The sequence below is a fragment of the Myotis yumanensis genome, unplaced genomic scaffold (genome assembly GCF_028538775.1).
Source record: "Myotis yumanensis isolate MYYU_CA2020_CCGP unplaced genomic scaffold, mMyoYum1.0.hap1 SCAF_7, whole genome shotgun sequence".
NCBI lineage: Eukaryota > Metazoa > Chordata > Mammalia > Chiroptera > Vespertilionidae > Myotis > Myotis yumanensis.
In genome coordinates, this window is record NW_027223758.1 from 63,052,246 (window position 1) to 63,071,014 (window position 18,769).

Sequence of the window (18,769 nt, forward strand, 5' to 3'; positions counted from 1 at the left end):
CAATGCAAGACCCAAAGTTCTTAGAAGGCTGAATAATAGAACTCTGAGTATCAACACAGAGATAATCATGTATTGGTTAGTAGAAATTGTAGTTATATCTATTTTGAGATGAAATTTCCCAGGAAGCAATAACATAAGTTTTGAGTATTTTAATTGGCTCAGGACTGAGAAATAGGAAACTTTTTTTCTCATTTCCTACCACTTTGTAGCAACCTAAATCAATACTAATACAGGATATGAGTGAAAAGTCTGTGCACATTTGCCCTTCACATAAGCAATGCAACAAGCCCTACAAGAACAAGAAATATCAAACAAATTACATCAGCAGTATCCTGAATATGCTCAAACAATTTTAAACAAAGGACACTGGACAAGAACTTTATGGGATAAAAGATGTCCTGCTTCTCAAACATTCTTCCTAGAGATCATCTCCAAGGGGTGGGGAACATTTATTCTGCCAAGAGCCATTGGATATTTACAACCTTACTAGAGACCCGATGCATGAAATTCATGCAAGAGTAGGCCTTCCTTACCCCGGCTGCCGCACCGGCTTCCCTCTGGCACCAGCTTCCCTCTGGCACCCGGAACCCGGGCTTCCCTCCAGCCACCAGCAGGCACCCCAGACCTGGGCTTCCCTCACAGCCCCGGCTTCGTCAGGAAGGTCTTCGGGAATGACGTCCAGAAGGACATCCAGTCTAATTAGCATATTATGCTTTTATTATTATAGCTTTGTGGGCCATACAAAATTATCAATTTAAAAATCAGCCTGTTATATTTGGTCAAACATTTAACTAACTCATCCCTAATGCTTTGGCAGGACCAGACCAAATGATTTCGTAGGCCTTCTACAATTCACGAGCTGGACGTTCCCACCCCTGATTATTCTATGGGCTGTGTTCTACAGCCGAGGGCTGAGAGAAGAGCTCCAAGAACCCTGATTTCCACCCTCCTTCTTCCCAGAGCACAGGGGGCTGCAGAGAGAACACGAGCCCTTCCAGCTGGGGGCCCATGCAGCCGCCCTACACACATCCTTTCTATTTCACGTGGATGAAAGATTCCAGAAACGCACTCAGTCTGGCCATGACACCAGCCACAGATGGCAAGAAAACAGTGCACTTACACCGCTCGCAAGGCCAGTTTACACCGAGTGTCTCAGAGTACGTGCAGAGGGGCTTCTCTTCCCAGGGACTCGAAGACATTGTCACCTACTTCAAAACAGGAAGTGAAAGTCATTCAGGTGATTGAGAGGCTGATGTCAAGTTCCTCTCCTGTTCCTCTACTTACATCTTCCAAAATGAAGGGCATTGGTAACAGAAACAAGAAGCAGAAAGAGGCAACTTCCTGTGGACCCAAATGCTTTACAACAGTCTCCTTGAAAGACAACCATGAGTTTTCATAGATATCACTGGATGGATATGATTGAAGCAGGAGTATGGTTTTTATTAAATCTAAAGAAAAGAAATAATTTTTTTTATTGAAGAACTGGGGTTTTAATTCAATTTATAATTTTCAGGGTTCTAAATATATTGCCTTCACTCCAAATATTTTAATAAGCGTGAATATTGAAAATAAATGATGAGCTACGTCGTAACTCCAGCCAGGGGGTTAGCACAGATAAACCCACTTTGTTGTTGTTGTAAACTAGTGTGCTCTGAATAATGAGACAGGAGAGAGGTTAATCGAGAGTATGCCAGTCATTTTGTCACTTAAAAAAACTTGTCTACTGTGTGCCCGACACCTTGCTTATAGCTGAAGGGGAGAAAAAAGTAAGCTTCTGTGGAGGAGTTGACAACCTCATGGAAGAAGCAGATGTAACAACACATATGCTTCAACAACAGAATGACACAGGAGTGAGCAAAATATATCCTGTGAAAACTAATTCCTGATACTTGGTCATTGCAGCTTTGATCTCTGATTGCCAACTGGATATTGCTTATGACTTCAGCTATTTTTTTCAACTGGAGAGCAAGTGATATGTTACTGTAAATGCAGCTTTATCGATTGCCAGTACCCTGGTAACTTCTCATCTGTGTCTCCACGGTGTCTTTTCTGAACCATAGATCCATTTACACAATGACCTATTGGACATTTCCACAGAAACATCGATCTCAGGATTTCAAACACTAAACTGACACACATCTTCCCTTCTCCCTCTCCCTCCCTCCCTCCCTTATGTCAAATTGGAGCTTCCTCGGCCTCATGTGGGCTTACACTGCTTAAATGGTACCTCTATCCACTGAATGAGCCTCTCTTTCCTCCACATTTTATTAGGCAATAAATCATATTCCTTGAAGTATCTTTTCTAAAATTCCTCTGAAACCGCCTTAGTTCAAATTCTCATCACTTTTCACGCAACAGTCCCCTGACTGCCATTGCCTCAATCGGTCATCACATACGTACACATACCCACAGAAAAATTTACACTGTGGCCTGGCCGTGTGGCTCAGTGGCAACTATAAACCAGGAGGTCAAGGATTCGATTCCCAGTCAGGGCACATGCCTGGGTTGTGGGCTCAATCCCCAGTAGGGGGCGTGCAGACAGCAGCTGGCTGATTATGTTTCTCTCTCATCAATGTTTTTATCTCTCTATCCCTCTCCCTTGCTCTTTCTCTAAAACTCAATAAAAACATTTTTTAAAAAATAAATAAAAGTATAGTCTCAAATTAAAAAAAAATATATTAGTTGAGCGCTGGGCTAGGTGTCCTAATGCAATATTTGCAATCGGCTCTCTCAGCAACCTTGAGAAAGTCACATAACTGTTGTGTCTCTGCTTATCCCTGAATTGAAAAGGTTGGACTGGATAACCTATAACACTCCATTTTGCAGAAGAGCCCATTATTCTGTGGAGGCAGACATTTCAAAATGAGTCAGCCTGTATATCCTCTAATTCCCAGGAGATTCCCTTTCAGAACGCTGCTTCCAGGTAGCCTCTTAAGTTAAAAATGAACATAGGCACATTTGTATTCTTTACTTACACTGCTAGGGATCTAGCCCCACAAAGGGAATTTGGAGGAGGAGGATTTTTTTTTCATGAGTAATATAAGGCCACACTCATTCAACCTTAAATGTAAAAGTCAATATGGCTAGATGGCTGTTATGTCTGAGAGGAAATAAATTTAAACGAATAACAAAGAAAGAGACACAAGGACTTTCCCTAGAGATCCATTAATGAAAACATCTCACAACCAAACATCAGCATCAGGAGTGTCAGCTTTCCCTGGAGGATGCATATACATGTCCGTGAACAGCTGCACCATTTAGGCTATGTGAAAAGCCATCCAGAAACACACCCTAATTCTCCTAACACCCACACTTTTTTGTCCAAGAACCTAGACCAAAGACTATAATCACTACGTTAGCAAGACAATAAACTCTTTCTGTTATGGGCTTATCCTGCTCCCCCAAATGGCAACTGAACTAGAATTCTTTCCAGATGCTCTGTTCAAGGAAAGAGTCTCAAAAGGATTGTGAAAGAATGACATCCCAAGCTCTTTGCTGTAGGTAAAATATGCAACAATTGCCCTTCTGCCCATCTACCCGGCATCTCCCCTCTGCTGGCCCACAACTTTCCCCTGGGACTCAGCTTTGCTACATTAACCTCCTTCTTCTAACTTTCCTTTCTCCATAGACCCAGTTTCAGTAGTCACCCTGTGGTGCAGTATCATCTCAATTTTGTACTTGTAATTATATCTCCACTATATATGTGTCATTGAACCTCTTGAAATGGATGGACCCTTTCCAGTGATTCCATTCCATATAATAGAAGGGATCACTTTGTCCACTAAGCTATAAACTGATAGCTATTTGTTGTAATAATCAGGAAAGCTCCATTCTATTGTGAAGGGCATACACCTATATCATCTTAGGAACTCAAAATTATTAGAATTACCTCTGTGACTATAAACACACTCAAGAACATTCTTTCAATCAAGATTAAATAAAAACATCCTTAGAAAGAACCATTTCACTGTGAGATAACTGGACAGTAGCATTAAGACAGAAGCATTTACTCTGTGGGCTAAAAGCATATCTAGTATTTCTTCATAGAATCTAACTGAAGAATTTCACCAAATACATATCAAATTTAAAGTCAAGATCTTGATCAGATGCATAATACCTAGAAAAAGTCAAAGATGGTTTTCCATGTTCATTGGTTATACTATATGGTAATCAGAATAAAAATTAATTCACTTTCTAGATTTATCTTCTGTTTGCCCCAAATAGCAGTACTAATTTATATTGACATAATTCATGGAAGAATGACAGATAAAACACTAGGAATTAAGAGGGAGCTGAGTCTGAAAATATATGGTATAACATTACCTTTACCAGAAGACACTTTTCCATTTTATGATTTTATATTGATACATACACAGAGTGATGTCTTACTCTGAAATGAAGATGACTGAGCATATCAATAGATAACAATCCAGGCCATTATCATCTGCATTTCGAAGTCATCTAAGACCTATATTTTCTACTTGCATTTTGTTTTTTCAGACTTATCCAGAATTTTCTCCAAATGAAACCTCAACTTTCACAATAAAAAGAAACAGAAGGGGGAATAGAACGCAGGAAAAAAGAAGCAGGGGAAATAGATGAAGAGAGGTGCTAAAGAAACTAACTTTATGAGGCACCTAAGAAACCAACTTTCTGCCAGACCTCTGAGAAGAGTGCCTTAAACATGAGCAAGCACACCCCATGGTATAAAACCCAGGATTATTAACCAATGGTATTGGGAAAACTTAGTAGCCATTTGGGGAAAAGTCTCTATGCAAAATAAACTCCAGAAGAATTAAAGAGTTGCCTATATATTAAATTATAAATAAAACAAAAAAGTATAATACATATCCACTTTGTAAATTCACAGCATTGAAGCAATGAGAGAAAGAGGAATGACGAGTATAATAATAAAAATGTAAAAACTCAATGTAATTAAAATTAACAAAACCCAGTTTTAAAAATCAACCTTGTAAAATATATTTACAAAAAATAATATGAGCAAGTCTTCCATAAAAATAAATGTAATTAGTAAACATAACGTAAAATATTTGCTTTCACCAACAATTATTTTTAGAAAAAGCATTGGGTCACTTAAAAATCTATCAAAGTTACAAAAGTGCTTTATTCAAAAGCTGATGAAATTTCAGTGAATATGGTCAGTTTTTTAAATTACTTTTTCTTTGTTGAGATGAAATTCATGTACCATATTATCAACTATTTAAAAATGAACTATTCAGTGGATTTAGCATATTCACAGTGTTATACCACCACCACCTCTATCTACTTCCAAACATTTTCAGCATCCCAGAAGAGCACCCACACTCATTAAATAGTCAATCCCCATTGCTCCCTCCTCACAACCCCTGGAAACCACAAATATGCTTTCCGCCTCTATTGATTTGCTTATTCTGGATAAATCATATAAATGGAATCCTACAATATTTGAACTTTTATGTCTGGCTTCTTCACTTAGCATAATGTTTTTGAGGCTAACCCATGTTGTAATTTAAATCAACTTCATTTGTTTTTATAGCCAAATAATATTCATACATATACATATCACATTTATATATCATAGTTTTATTTATATCACATTTATACATATATCACATATAATATATAAGACTTTATTTATTCACTTATTTATCTTTTGATGGATATTTGGGTTGTTTCCACCTTCTGGCTATTGTGAATAATTCTGCTATGAACATTTGTAAGTATCTATTTGAACACCTGTTTTCAATTTTTTTCAGCATATATCTAGGAGTAGATTAGCCGGATCGTATAATAGCTCTGTGTTTGGTATTTTGAAGAACCACAAAATAGTGTTGCATTAAGGCTGCACCATTTTACATCCCCTCCAGCAACGTGTGAGGATTCCAATTTCTCGATATCCTCACCAACACTTGTTACTGTGTGTCTTTTTAATTATAGCCACTCCAGTGGGTGTGAGGTGGTATCTCATTTGTTTTAAATGGTATGTGAAATGTAATCTGTATGGCCCTAATTACTATTGCTGTTGAGTATTTTTTATGTTCTCATTGTATATCAGAGCAAAGCTGTGAGTGGAGATTTTTCTGAGGCTTCATGGGGCTCCAAGGCTTTGAAACCTATGATACATTTTTAAAAATCCATCTATCTATTTATCTACCTACCTATCTATCTACTCATCCATCCATCCATCACCTATCCATCATCCATCCATCATTTATTTCTTTTCACACGTGGCATTCCAGGAAATATAAGCACATTAATGAGCAATATGGTCAATATAGGAAGAGGAGAAATAATATTTGAATTCTTTAACCTAGTAAATTGACTCCTAGAAATTTATGCTACAGAAATAAACATCAGATTTCAATGTATAAGTGCTCACAACAATGTTAAAGAGTAAAAATTAAAACCACCCAAGTAAAACTTTGAAACATTTTTTGTGTATCAACATGTGAGAAGATTATGCAAGAAATGAAATATTTATAAAGACTATATAGAAATGTGGGAACATAACACAGAGTAATAAAGAGTTCAGGTTTTCATCCAGCTGATCCAGGTTTGATGTCAGCTATAGGGACACGGGTTTAAGGACATATAAGGTCCATGAGGGCAAGGATCCTTGCTTTGCTCACTAAAGTATTCCAAATTTAAAAGTGTCTGGTGCATAACAGTTTATCAATGTTTGCTGAATGAATGCACACATTGGTGAATTAATAATTATAAAATGTAAATAAAAATGTGTATAGTATATGAAATGTAATGCACAAAAATGAAAACATCCAATCAGGTCTCTCATTGACATCTGGAATTCAGCCCAAACCTTTGTCCTTCCCACTGGAATTCCTTATATCTTAAAATATTTCGATAAAATGTACTGTTCTTCAGCTCCCCAAGGCAAAAACCTGGGGATCACTACCTCATTCCCAAACACCCCACTCTAAAGCTATTCATTCACCCCAATCATTGATTCTTCCTCCTTACTATCTCTCCACTGTCTTCACTTATCTCCTCCATCACCAACATCATTATTTTCCCATGGATTACTGGTATAGCATACAATAGTGTTTCCTGCTTCCAGTCTTGCCTATTTTTAATCCATTCTTCACACATATGGCCAGTGTGTATTTTTCTAAAGCACAAATCACACCTCTCTCCTTTGCTTAAGAGTTGTCAAAGCATCCCCATTTCCCATAAGAAAAAAATAGTTTTAATATAGTTTTTATTAGAAGCCCTCAATATTGAGTACAAATTAAATCATCAGGGTAGAGTTTAAACAATACTAGTGCCCAGGCCCCATCTCAAAGACTCCATTTCAATTGATTTGGGGTGAAGCCCAGGTATTTTAACAAGCAACCTCACAGATGATTCTACTATTCAACCAAGGTTAGAACCCGTGGATTTACACAGCTCTTTGTGCTTAACTCTTTGTGTCCACTTTGGTTACTCCCAACTTCACATTGCAACAGCCATACTGTCTTTCTTCTGCCAATTCTTCAACTGTGCTGTGAGCTCTCTTGATTCTGAGTCTTTACACTTCCTTTCCCTTCAGTGGGGAATGGTCTTCCCACTCTCTTAGACAAGATTACCTACATTCTTCCTTCGGGTTTCTGCTTGAACCTAGCTTCCTCCAGGGAGTCTTTCATCCTAGACCTAGACTGAAGTAAACACCTAGTAGGTATATTTCCACCGTTCTTTGTACTTTCTCAATAATAGTGCTATAACAAATTCCATGTTCATCTACTTGTCTGCTTCCACCTTCTACCAGTAGACTGTAAAGTCTGTGAGGGCAGGGACTGTGATGTCTGTTGGCTGCTATATGCTAAGCACAGAGTGAATGCACACAGTAGACATTTAATAAATAGTTATCAAATAAACTAATACGTGACAGAATTAAAACTAATTTTCTTTGTGGTTGTTGTAGTATCTACTTTGTGGGGAAAATATTTTCAAAATGAACAATGCAAGATATTGTAATCATCATTATTATAATTTAAATATAGCATTCTCTCAAATTTCTCATTTAAGAAAATTGATACAGATAGTATTTTTTGAGGAGCACTTATAAAAATAAACACAAGATTGCAATAAAAGTATCATCCTCCTGATTCTGCAAAACTAAAAAGAAAAAAATCTGCACATCCTGATTTGATTAACGTGGTTTATATATCATGGGTACTTTGGTTTTTAATATTATCCATCGGTAATGGGGAAGATGCAACCACCACATGAACATTTTTAGAAATCAGCCAACAAATCTCACTCCACTGAGTTCCACTGTTGCTTCTTAACAATGGTCTTTGGCTCTTCAAGAATGATTGTTCATTTAAAAATTGGAGGTTATATACTAAATAACAATGCAAGGTATGAAAGAAGAGCATTTGAAACCATAATTATCAATGTGACACACATGTTTGCAAAGCAATCTCTTTTCTTTTTCAAACAATATATAATAAAGCAATATGCAAAACATATGTCCATAAATGTATTATAACATTTTATAGTAATATATTTAATATTCTGTATATTCCCATTTCTTGCAATGGGGATCTCAGAAAATGTTTACATGCCTCTAAAAATGAATGTAAGAGATAAATTATATTAGCAAGTTTTTTGTCAATCTTCTACATTCCTGCATATATATTTACTGCATAAAATCAAGAGGAATTTTCTAAATCCAAATTTCTGTTTTAAGGAAGAAATGGTTTTCATTGATGAATCCACACCTAAGCCCTAAAATATAAATCAGTTTTATAATTCTAAGGATAACTACATGAGTGTCATACAAGTAATATTTTCTGGAATGTGATGACTATATATGGCCCAATCTCACTGCCTCCATTATGCCCTTGAAATATCCTTCCATTACACCAGGAGTATGAAAACATACAGATAAAGCTTTATGCTATCTGTCTATAATTTTGAGGTTAAGTTTATTCCCATACCACACAGACTCACCTTAGTGCTTTTATGGTAAATAATTTACACTAGAAATGCTACATCATGAAACCGAGGTTAGGGAAATTGTTATTTAAGCAAACACAATCGATCCCAAATCATTTTAAATTTCCTGCACTGTGATTTATCTTACAGCAAGATTGGTGAGGAGCAGATGAGCTCGAGAAGTCAATGGCATGACTATTATTCACTTGTAGGCTTTTCTTCCCCTCCCTAATTATTAATGAGGCCACCTTGCCAAAGCACACCCACCCCTCACAACTCCCTTTCTCCTTTTCCATCTTGCTATTTCCAACTTTGTCTTTTGTATTTTCATTCCTAATTTCCCCAATCCCAAATGGAAATCCAAGTTTCCTTTCAACAAAGAATATCAATACCAACTTTCTTTGATATATGATTTTTAAAGAGAAATAAAAGTCCTCATGTGTGAGTCTCACTCTCAAGTTCCCACAGGATCTGAAAAGAGGGGAAATCGCAACAACTACCAGTAAGATTTTAAGCAGGCACCTGGAGGGCAGAGAGAGGGAGCAAGTTCCTGGCGGAGAGAGACACACAGATGAGTAACTTGCCACAGTCCTAAATTTGCTCATATATTGAATAGTAAGTATAAATAATTCTCATGAAAAATACTTATTGCAATAAAATGAGATGTCCTATTTGAAAACTGCTATATAAACTAAGCGTCACTATATGACTTTCCAAGAGAAGCCAAGATATCAACAAGGCACTGGCCTAAGAGTTCTTCATCCTGATGGGGTTTCTCCTACACATGGTCCCACCCCCTCAATCTCCCTCTTGCTTGTAAAAACTGAATGCATTTGTTCTTCCAAGAAGTAGACGGCATCGACTATCATGTTACCAGAGTTCTCATTCAGCAATGCTTTCCATTCCATCCCGAGTCTCCAGATCATAAACCAGCCTTAGGCTGGAACAGCCTTGCCCACAGTACTGAGCATAGTTGGCATGTACCAAAGTACCAAAGTGTGTTGGTGGAAGGAAAAAAGCTTTTGTTTCAATTACCAGGGGCTGGAGGAGATAACACTTAAGGCTAAATTCATTTATTATAAGTGTGATTGGAAGGTGTGCATGTGACCCAGAAGCTTTTACATTAGTGTAGTTCAGAGGAAATCAGAGTGGGGTCTTCATCCTGGACAGATGGCAGAAGAATTACAACTTGATTGAGGTTTTCCTTGTTTCTTTTGTTTTTAAATTGCTGTATTGGGGGGTAGTACTTGCTTTCAGGAAGCTAGGAAGCTAGCAAGAGAAAGAAGGAAAGAGAGATGGGAAGAATCAAGACTCTCCCAGAGGCCGCCTCACAGAACCTCCAGGCCAGCTTTCCTAAGAAAGCAGGCGGCAGAAAGTGATTATAAAAAAAACAAAAACTCTTATAGCAAGTGTGGGTCTAGTTTCCTTTTACATATTTTATCTTCCACTTCATAAATATTAACTCTGCCCTCCACAGCACTGTCAAACATGAAAAATAAAAATAAAGAATATCCTTAGGCTATGCAATTATTTTTTATGAGGATGGACCCATCAGGGTGACTGAAAATGGAGGGGCCCACCTCCAATTAACACGATCAATGATGAGCACAGCTTGGGATGAATTCCTGTCTATGTGCCACAAGACAAGCCACTGGCTCTGGAAGGCAGGGTGTCTGCCAGAGTGGCTCACTCCTTGAGTCCACCCCACAGTCTCTGGGGTGAGATGCTGAACCAACCACCAGGCCCATGTCAATGCTTTAGTCTTCTGGTCACATGCTATTGAGTCATACCTGGGGGCTCAGCATTGAGAACTTCAAGTGTTTTGACAATAGCAGGACATCAGGATTAAGCACTATTTTTTGTTTTTATTTATTTTTATTGTTGAAAGTATTACAAATATCTGCTTTGTTTCAGCCCCCATCCCTCTGCCCCTCCCAAGCCTTTGCCACACTATTGTCTGTGTCCTTGGGCTAAGCATTTATGCATATAATTCCCTGGTTAATCTCTTTCCCTCTCCCCCACCCCCATGGATTAAGCATTATTAAGGCCTATTAACCTCTCGGTCAATGGGCTTCTGGGTGAGTTCTAGAACTATTCTATTAGGAAGAGAAAAGTTGAGACTCTAAATTCCCTTCCCCCACAGGAGAAGAAATCAGCCATCTGAAGTGGCTGACCCCCAGGGAAAAACTAATCTAGCAATAAATGCTGCAATTGAATGAAGCAAAGAAATAGTAAATTAATTAAAAGGACAATATCCAAACAAGAGAAAATCATGGACTAAATACTAGAAACTCTTACTTAAGTCCTTTGAAACTATACTAATCCAAAGTCCTAGGATGTGCAATGGAGGAACCAATCCTAAATAGATAAATGAGGAGTTCCACAAAGAGGAGGAAAGAAAGTGGAAAGTCTGACACTACAGTGCTCACATTCCAGCTCAGACATTTGGTGGCTGTGGGCAACTTACAGAGCCTGTTTTTCTTTGTCACAAAATACCCTCAGTGCTACCTTCATCCCTGCCTCCTTCATCCCTGCCTCATCCATCATCATCCTCATCCCTACCTCAAGGTTACATGCAAGCTAGGCAATGCTAGGTACCTCGTTGGAGAAGAGAGATCATAAAAGGCACAGTCCTACAGGTGCTAGTCTTGGCCGGCAGACCGTCCTCTCTGTAGGCATAGAGTGATTCCCCTGTCCCCAGCTGGATCCAGCCTGGAAGAGGCTGCCCAGTGAGAGATCAGTGCCTCGGACAGCCTGCGGCTCCCACTCACTTCCTCAGGCCTGCGGACAGTGCACAGCTGTCTATCAGCACAGCCCTGTCCATCCTAAAGTCTCCTTTAAAAAATGAATGGGATCGTGTGTATGGAGTTCCCTACTTAAAAGAATATTGAAGCTAATTTGTAACTAGGAAAGCATAGTCATTAACTGCAAATGGAATATAATGATCCCGGGGGCCTTATAGTTGGTAGGTGCTCTACAAATAGTAGCTATTATCACCATGAATTTTTCCTTTATAGTTTTGAACTCAAAAGTTTCTTTCAATCAGTAACATGCGTTGGCACAAGAATCCAGACTGGCCTTAAAATTTCACTAACGTCGCCACACACTCACCACTCAGTCAGACAAACTACTTCTATGGAATCTGTAATGACATAATTGAAACCGGGTTTACATTTATTTAAATAGTATAGTTTTGATGGAATGAAAATATTTTAGTAAGCGACACAACATATGTTTGAGGAAATTTTACAGTGGTCTCCCCTGCCCCGTCGATTTCCTCACTTACCTGTAAGAGCACCGTTTGGAAATGAAAAAGAGAGAGAGAGAAAGAGGGGGAGGTGTGTTAAGTTTCAGTTCTGCACAATGGCACCTTTAACAAACCTGCCAGCTAGTCAAAAACTAAATAGGCGGGTTTGCAAAAGTCTTTACTATTGCCAGTTAATATTCACAGGGCTCTGGGGGAACAAGAACTTTCAATGACTCAATATTTATAAATGCTACTGTTGTCCCCCAAACATGAGTCTTCGATTCCTGAGGGATACTGGGAGCTTTTGCCATAATAAGGCTGAGGGTATGTGAGCTTTAAATGGGGAGAGGAGGAGTTAGGAAAACAAAATTAAACACATATAAATGAGCACTTGGTGGTCCTGAATTTGAATACCGCTTGAATATGATTGGGAAACCCAATCTGTCTGGGTTATTTCACTTGATTTTACCAATGTCTTCAACATAGAGAAAGCATTCAAAATGCACAACACTGCTGGCCAAGATGCTTTTTGTCTTTTCATTTGAAATTTTGCTACTTTACATCTACCAATGCCAAGAGAGGCCGAACTTCCAATGCGGGATATCAAAATAGCCGAGTTTGTGTTTACAACTCCAATGGTGTAATCAAAACTCCAAATGCTCAAGAAACAATAACATTAGTGAGGTGAAGTCAACTCTAAATTAAAAGTCAGTGTTTCCATTACCCACTCTAACAGTGTTTTCAGGATTTTATATAACTTGATCATTAAAAAATGCTCTAGGCTGAAAACCTGGTCTGTGTCAATCTTGGACCAAACTAGTTTGCAAAGCTCTGAAGTTTGTTTGCCCTTCTCTTTTATCCATTTTCAAGAATGTATTACTTTTAAATGCTGCACATGAAACTAACCCAAAAAAAATCTCTAACACCCAATGAGCCAATGCTGTTGCATGCATCACTCGTTTTTCAGAAGAAATTTATGACTTCTGTAAACTCACTTTCAAGGTGCTTATGGCTGGAAGTAGAGAGCTCAAATTCCTTTTCAAACTCAATCTTTAGCATATCTCTTCTCTCTTAATTACTTCACCAGGAATACCAACATTTCAAATTGGAACATTAACTTTTGTAGAAATAAACTTTAAATTAGAATCTAACCTGGTAGAAATAAAGTTTATCTCATGACTTTATTAGAATGGCTCTTCGTGGAACATCAAAAAAAAAAAAGGTAGGACAATACATTAGTTCCGGACATGTTCATGTGATACTGCGTGAAGAATAACAATAGAGGGCAATGGTGCATGAATCAAAATATCTCTGAGACAGACATAGAAATGCATTGGTACGTAGAAGCCCAAATATTTAGGCCTTGAGGTTAGAAGAGGCAGGTCTAACTCCCCAAGATTAAGTTGCAAAGAATGCCTAGGAAGAGGCATACCAGGAAGTTAGCTCTGACTGCACCTGAGATGCCTACACCTTCGCCACTGAGAAATACAGACTGCTTCACAATATTAATGTAGGAACCATCAGAGTAGCTAAGTAATTTGAATCCTTGCCTTGGATTTAGAAGATAAAGGAAGAACTAATGTGTGTGTGTGCGTGCGTGCGTGTCTGTGTGTGTGTGTGTTAAAATTTGTATGTCTTTCTGCCAGCGGTTCTTAACCTGTGGGTCACGAACAATGAAAATACATCCTGCATATCAGATATTTACATTACGATTCATAACAGTAGCAACATTACAGTTATGAAGCAGCAACGAAAATAATTTTATGGTTGGGGGTCACCACAACATGAGGAACTGTATTAAAGGGTCGTGGCATTAGGAAGGTTGAGAACCACTGGTTCTAGACCAGGGGTGGGCAAACTTTTTGACTCGAGGGCCACAATGGGTTCTTAAACTGGACCGGAGGGCCAGAACCAAAGCATGGATGGAGTGTTTGTGTGAACTAATATAAATTCAAAGTAAACATCATTACATAAAAGGGTACGGTCTTTTTTTTTTTAGTTTTATTCATTTCAAACGGGCCGTAGTTTGCCCACGGCTGTTCTAGACTCTATAGAGGAGAACTTATACAGGGTAAATACATTTATAAAGGTAAGAAAGGGAACATTATTTTAATATTACTTGCTAGAGGCCCAATGCACAAAATTTGTGCAAGAGTAGGCCTTCCTTCCCCCAGCTGCCGGCACTAGCTTTCCTCTGGCACCTGGGACCGGGGCTTCCCTCACAACCCCGGCTTTGTCCAGAAGGTTGTCTGGAAGGACGTCCAGAATGATGTCTGGTCTAATTAGCATATTATGCTTTTATGATTATAGATTACATTTTTTATTTTGATTCTTGTAGAATTGTGGAAAATCATCATTTTGAATAACAATATAAATACCTAGTCTCTCTGAATCAGAAGAAATTATGAATTTCACTTGCTAATATAGAAACTGCCAGTAAATCCTTTCTACAATATCACTCAGCACCTAAAATTATTTATAAAAGCAGGCAGTATATATATTTATAAACTCAAATGTTAAAAATCTGATTATTTAAAATATACCTGTGATTCAATACTTCACAGTATTTCATGAGATGAGGAACTCATTATTTGTGAACTAGCCTTTTATTCAGACAACACTTATGGTTCAAAATTCTTCCTTATAGTTCTGGGAATGACTTATTAAGAGACTAGAGGCCCGGTGCATGAATTCGTGCATGGGTTGGGTCCCTTGGCATGGCCTGCAGGGATTGGGCTGAAACCAGCAGCCCAACGCCACCTGCCACTCCTGCCTGCTGCTCCAGCTCATCCTGGCCCCACTGCGCCTGCCGCAGGCTCGTGCCCAGTCAGTCCTGATCAGGAGAGGCTTGAAGCACCACAGAGGCACTCGCCAGCTGTGAGCCCTATGTCTGGCGCCCTTCCCGAGGCGGGTGGGGGTGGGGGCCAGGATACGATCACCCTCCAGGCAGGCCATGGGATGCCCTTGCCGGCCCAGGATCTGGATTCGTCCCATTTACATTTGCACCGGTTGTCAGGAGCAACCTGGTGGCCACTTTTACATCATTTCTTCCTTGCAGAGTGTCTAGGGAGGGGAAGCAGCTGGGGTGCTGAGGCTGACTTCCAGGAGGCCAGCAGCACTGTTGGGATCATGCCAACAGTGTTGGTCCATCGGTGCCTAGCCCGTTCTCCGGAGATTGGACCTGCAGGATTGCTGAGAGAGTGAGTGGCTGCCACTGGGCTGTTGGGCCGCCAGGATGGGTCGGTCAGCTGAGCGGTACTCCTGCTATGGGAACTCACTGACCACCAGGGGGCAGCTCCTGCATTGAGCATCTGCCCCCGGGTGGTCAGCGCACATCATAGCGACTGGTCAACCAGTCATTTGGTCATTCGGTCCTTTCGGTCGCTTAGGCTTTTATATATATATATATAGATATGCAAATGATTTTTGAATGAGAAGCACTACAAAATATCACTGATATCATTTCTACTAAATACAAAATGATTTGAAACTGGCCAAATGTAATAAATGCTCTTTATCACTGCAAGTTCTATTTATGTTTAAACATTGTATTTTATAAAGTTTTTAATAATAAAGTGACTTCTACCAAACATTAAAAAACTACATCTTAATAATGGAATATTATTTAGCCTTGAAAAGGAATGAAGAACTGAAACATGTTACAACACAGACAAACCTTGAAAACACTATGCTTAGAGAAAGAAGCCAGACACAAAATATCACATGGTACATAATTCTGTTTACATAAAATGTCCAGAGTAGGTAAATCTAATAGAAGCAGAAAGTAAATTGGTGGTTGCCTAAGGGTGGGTCAAGAGGGAATGGGAAGTAATTGTTCATGGGCACATGGTATCTTTTTGGAGTGATGAAAGTGTTCTGGAATTAGATAGTGGTGATTATTGCACAACCTATAAACCACTGAATTACATTCTTTAAGTGGGTGAATTTTCTGGTATATAAATTATATTTCAATTTTTAAAATAATAACCAGATCTTAAATAAAAAACCTCTGATGTCGCCGAAACCGGTTTGGCTCAGTGGATAGAGCATCGGCCTGCGGACTGAAAGGTCCCAGGTTCGATTCCAGTCAAGGGCATGTACCTGGGTTGCGGGCACATCCCCAGTAGGAGATGTGCAGGAGGCAGCTGGTCGATGTTTCTCTCTCATCGATGTTTCTAACTCTCTATCTCTCTCCCTTCCTCTCTATAAAAAATCAATAAAATATATTTTAAAAAAAATTAAAACCTCTGATGTCAAAAAAATGACCAAAATGAATACAAACTTTAACTCTGTAAAGTTTAGCTCTCTCAAGTTACCCAGTGAGAGTTACTCAATAGTATATAAGTATGGTTTTACTAAAGAATCTCTCATTATGTATATGTTAATACTCTGATTTGTAAAGAATTTGACTTCATTTTATTTTAGAGGGAAGCATAGATTTACTTCAAATTACTTATACTTGCACTTATGAAGATCAGGAAATTTCAAACTCAGAAATGATTTCTTCAAAGAAAAACTGACAATTGAAAACTTATTATAGTCTACTAGAGACCCGGTGCACGAAATTCGTGCATCAGGTCGGGGGGGCGGGGGGAGCCTCAGCCCGGCCTGCAACCACGCAAGTGTTCTGCGCCCAGCTGGCCAGAGGCCCTCCACGGCCGGGGATGGAATGCTTGCCTCATCGCCGGGCAACGATGCAAGCGTTACCCCACCCCCGGCCGCTCTGTGCCCTCGGCCCAGAGGCCCTCCGTGGCTGGGGTGGAACGCTTGCCTCATCACCACAGCGACAAAACAAGTATTCCACAAGGACAATCACACTGCCCGCTCTCAGCTGCTCCCCCGCCCTGGGACTAGGGGACTACAGCGGGGCTGAGAGGACTGGGTGCCGCCATCTTGTGGCTATGGGCGCCGCCATCTTTGTGATGGAGTGATGGTTAATTTGCATATTACCCTTTTATTAGATAGTATTTCAATTATCTCAGGGTTTCTTGAGGCTTAACTTAAAACATATGAATTATATCCCAACTTTTTGAAATGCTTCTATTTTTTTGTTCAAACCACAATCATACATCCTTCAAAAACTTAAGTAGAATTGAACTGATGGCAGGTTAATTTTGGAAAGATGATACTATTTAGATAAAGCATATATGTGTTGAATTTTTATTATCACCACTTCAAAATATAATGCATATAAGACATTACTTTCCTATAAATAGGAACACAGAACTCCCAATTTTAAAAAGAAACTATATGTCATTACATTTTCCCCATAAAGACATATAAAATCTTTTTTATACTGTGCTTCAGAATAGGATTTAGCTCACTAAAGGGTATAATGGTATTCTACTTTTATATATTCTTATTTATTATGTTAGAAACTGTACATGTCTTATCTCATTAGCTGTACTGTAAGCTCCAGGGACTATATGTAAATGTTGATTTTTTGGGATTATGCCCAATGATAATGTCTTACATACAGATAGGGGTCTAATATCTAATATACATTGAAATTCATTTAATTAAGTTGCTAGTATTACCCAGTTCTCCACGACAAAGTGTCTCTATATGTATATATAATATTTAGGATTGCCAAATGACCAAAAATTGTCATAAATTTGATAATATAATTATTACATAGATTTCTATGAGAGTTATGACACATAGCTTTATTGTGCACATACATAATCCAAAACACATTAGTACTCACAGTTGTAACCAGGTGCAATATGGTGTTGAGCTTCGAGGCTAGCCAGCGTGATGTGAAAAATGATGTGCAGTATCAGGAAGGAAAGACTGGTGAAGCACAGAGACTTTAACAACCGCCCCGTGTGTCCTGAGGGGACAAAAGCACAGAGATTTTGAAAGAACTTAAGATGAAAGACACTCATGCTCACTTTTGTACAGTTCCACATAAAACATGTTTCTATATAATCTATAATGTAAACTGACTCAAGGTATATGAAGTGTAACAATTACCCCTCAATTATTATTAGTCTAAAGATAAAAGCTATCTTATTTCCTTTGAAAAAATTTACAATTAACATTGATTAAAAATTCAATGTAAAAGAAACATGCTTTTCTATTAACATGATATTTACCTCAAAATGAAACCAAAAATTTTCCCCTAGCCCAGAAAATTATATAAGAGAGTTCTGCCATCTTTGAAGAAACAGATAACCCCTATCTAATAAAGGCAGTTTCAGAGAGTAGGAAAAAAGGGAAGTTTCCGAAAATATTTGCAAAGATAGATTATTTAGGTTTAAAATTAACATTATTTAGGTTTAAAATTAATATTAATTTTAATTATTTAATTAATATTAAATAATCAATTATTAATTAATATTAAATAATTAATTATTAATTAATATTAATTTTAAACCTAAATAAGTCTAGAAAAGAAAGGAAATTATAAGGCCATTTTACTTATAAACATAGCCACAAATTATTTTTTTTAAAAAGATATTTTCTAACCAACTGGAACAGCATAGATAGTGATCAAAGACATTTGATATGCATTCCACTTAACATATCACTGGATATACTGGTCAATGTTATAAGGTAAGAAAAACATAAAGAATTGAAATA

General features: G+C 38.3%; 1 protein-coding gene across 3 annotated transcripts in view; it reads right to left on the reverse strand.

Annotated features, from left to right (window-relative positions):
• The window catches only part of PIEZO2 (piezo type mechanosensitive ion channel component 2), a 328,473-nt gene that overhangs the window by 190,256 nt on the left and 119,448 nt on the right, over positions 1-18,769 (reverse strand). For all 3 annotated transcript variants that reach the window (XM_070420673.1, XM_070420674.1, XM_070420672.1), the window contains exon 3: positions 17,892-18,017. In XM_070420673.1, coding sequence (XP_070276774.1) covers positions 17,892-18,017 — 126 coding nt within the window. The remainder of the gene's footprint in view (positions 1-17,891; positions 18,018-18,769) is intronic.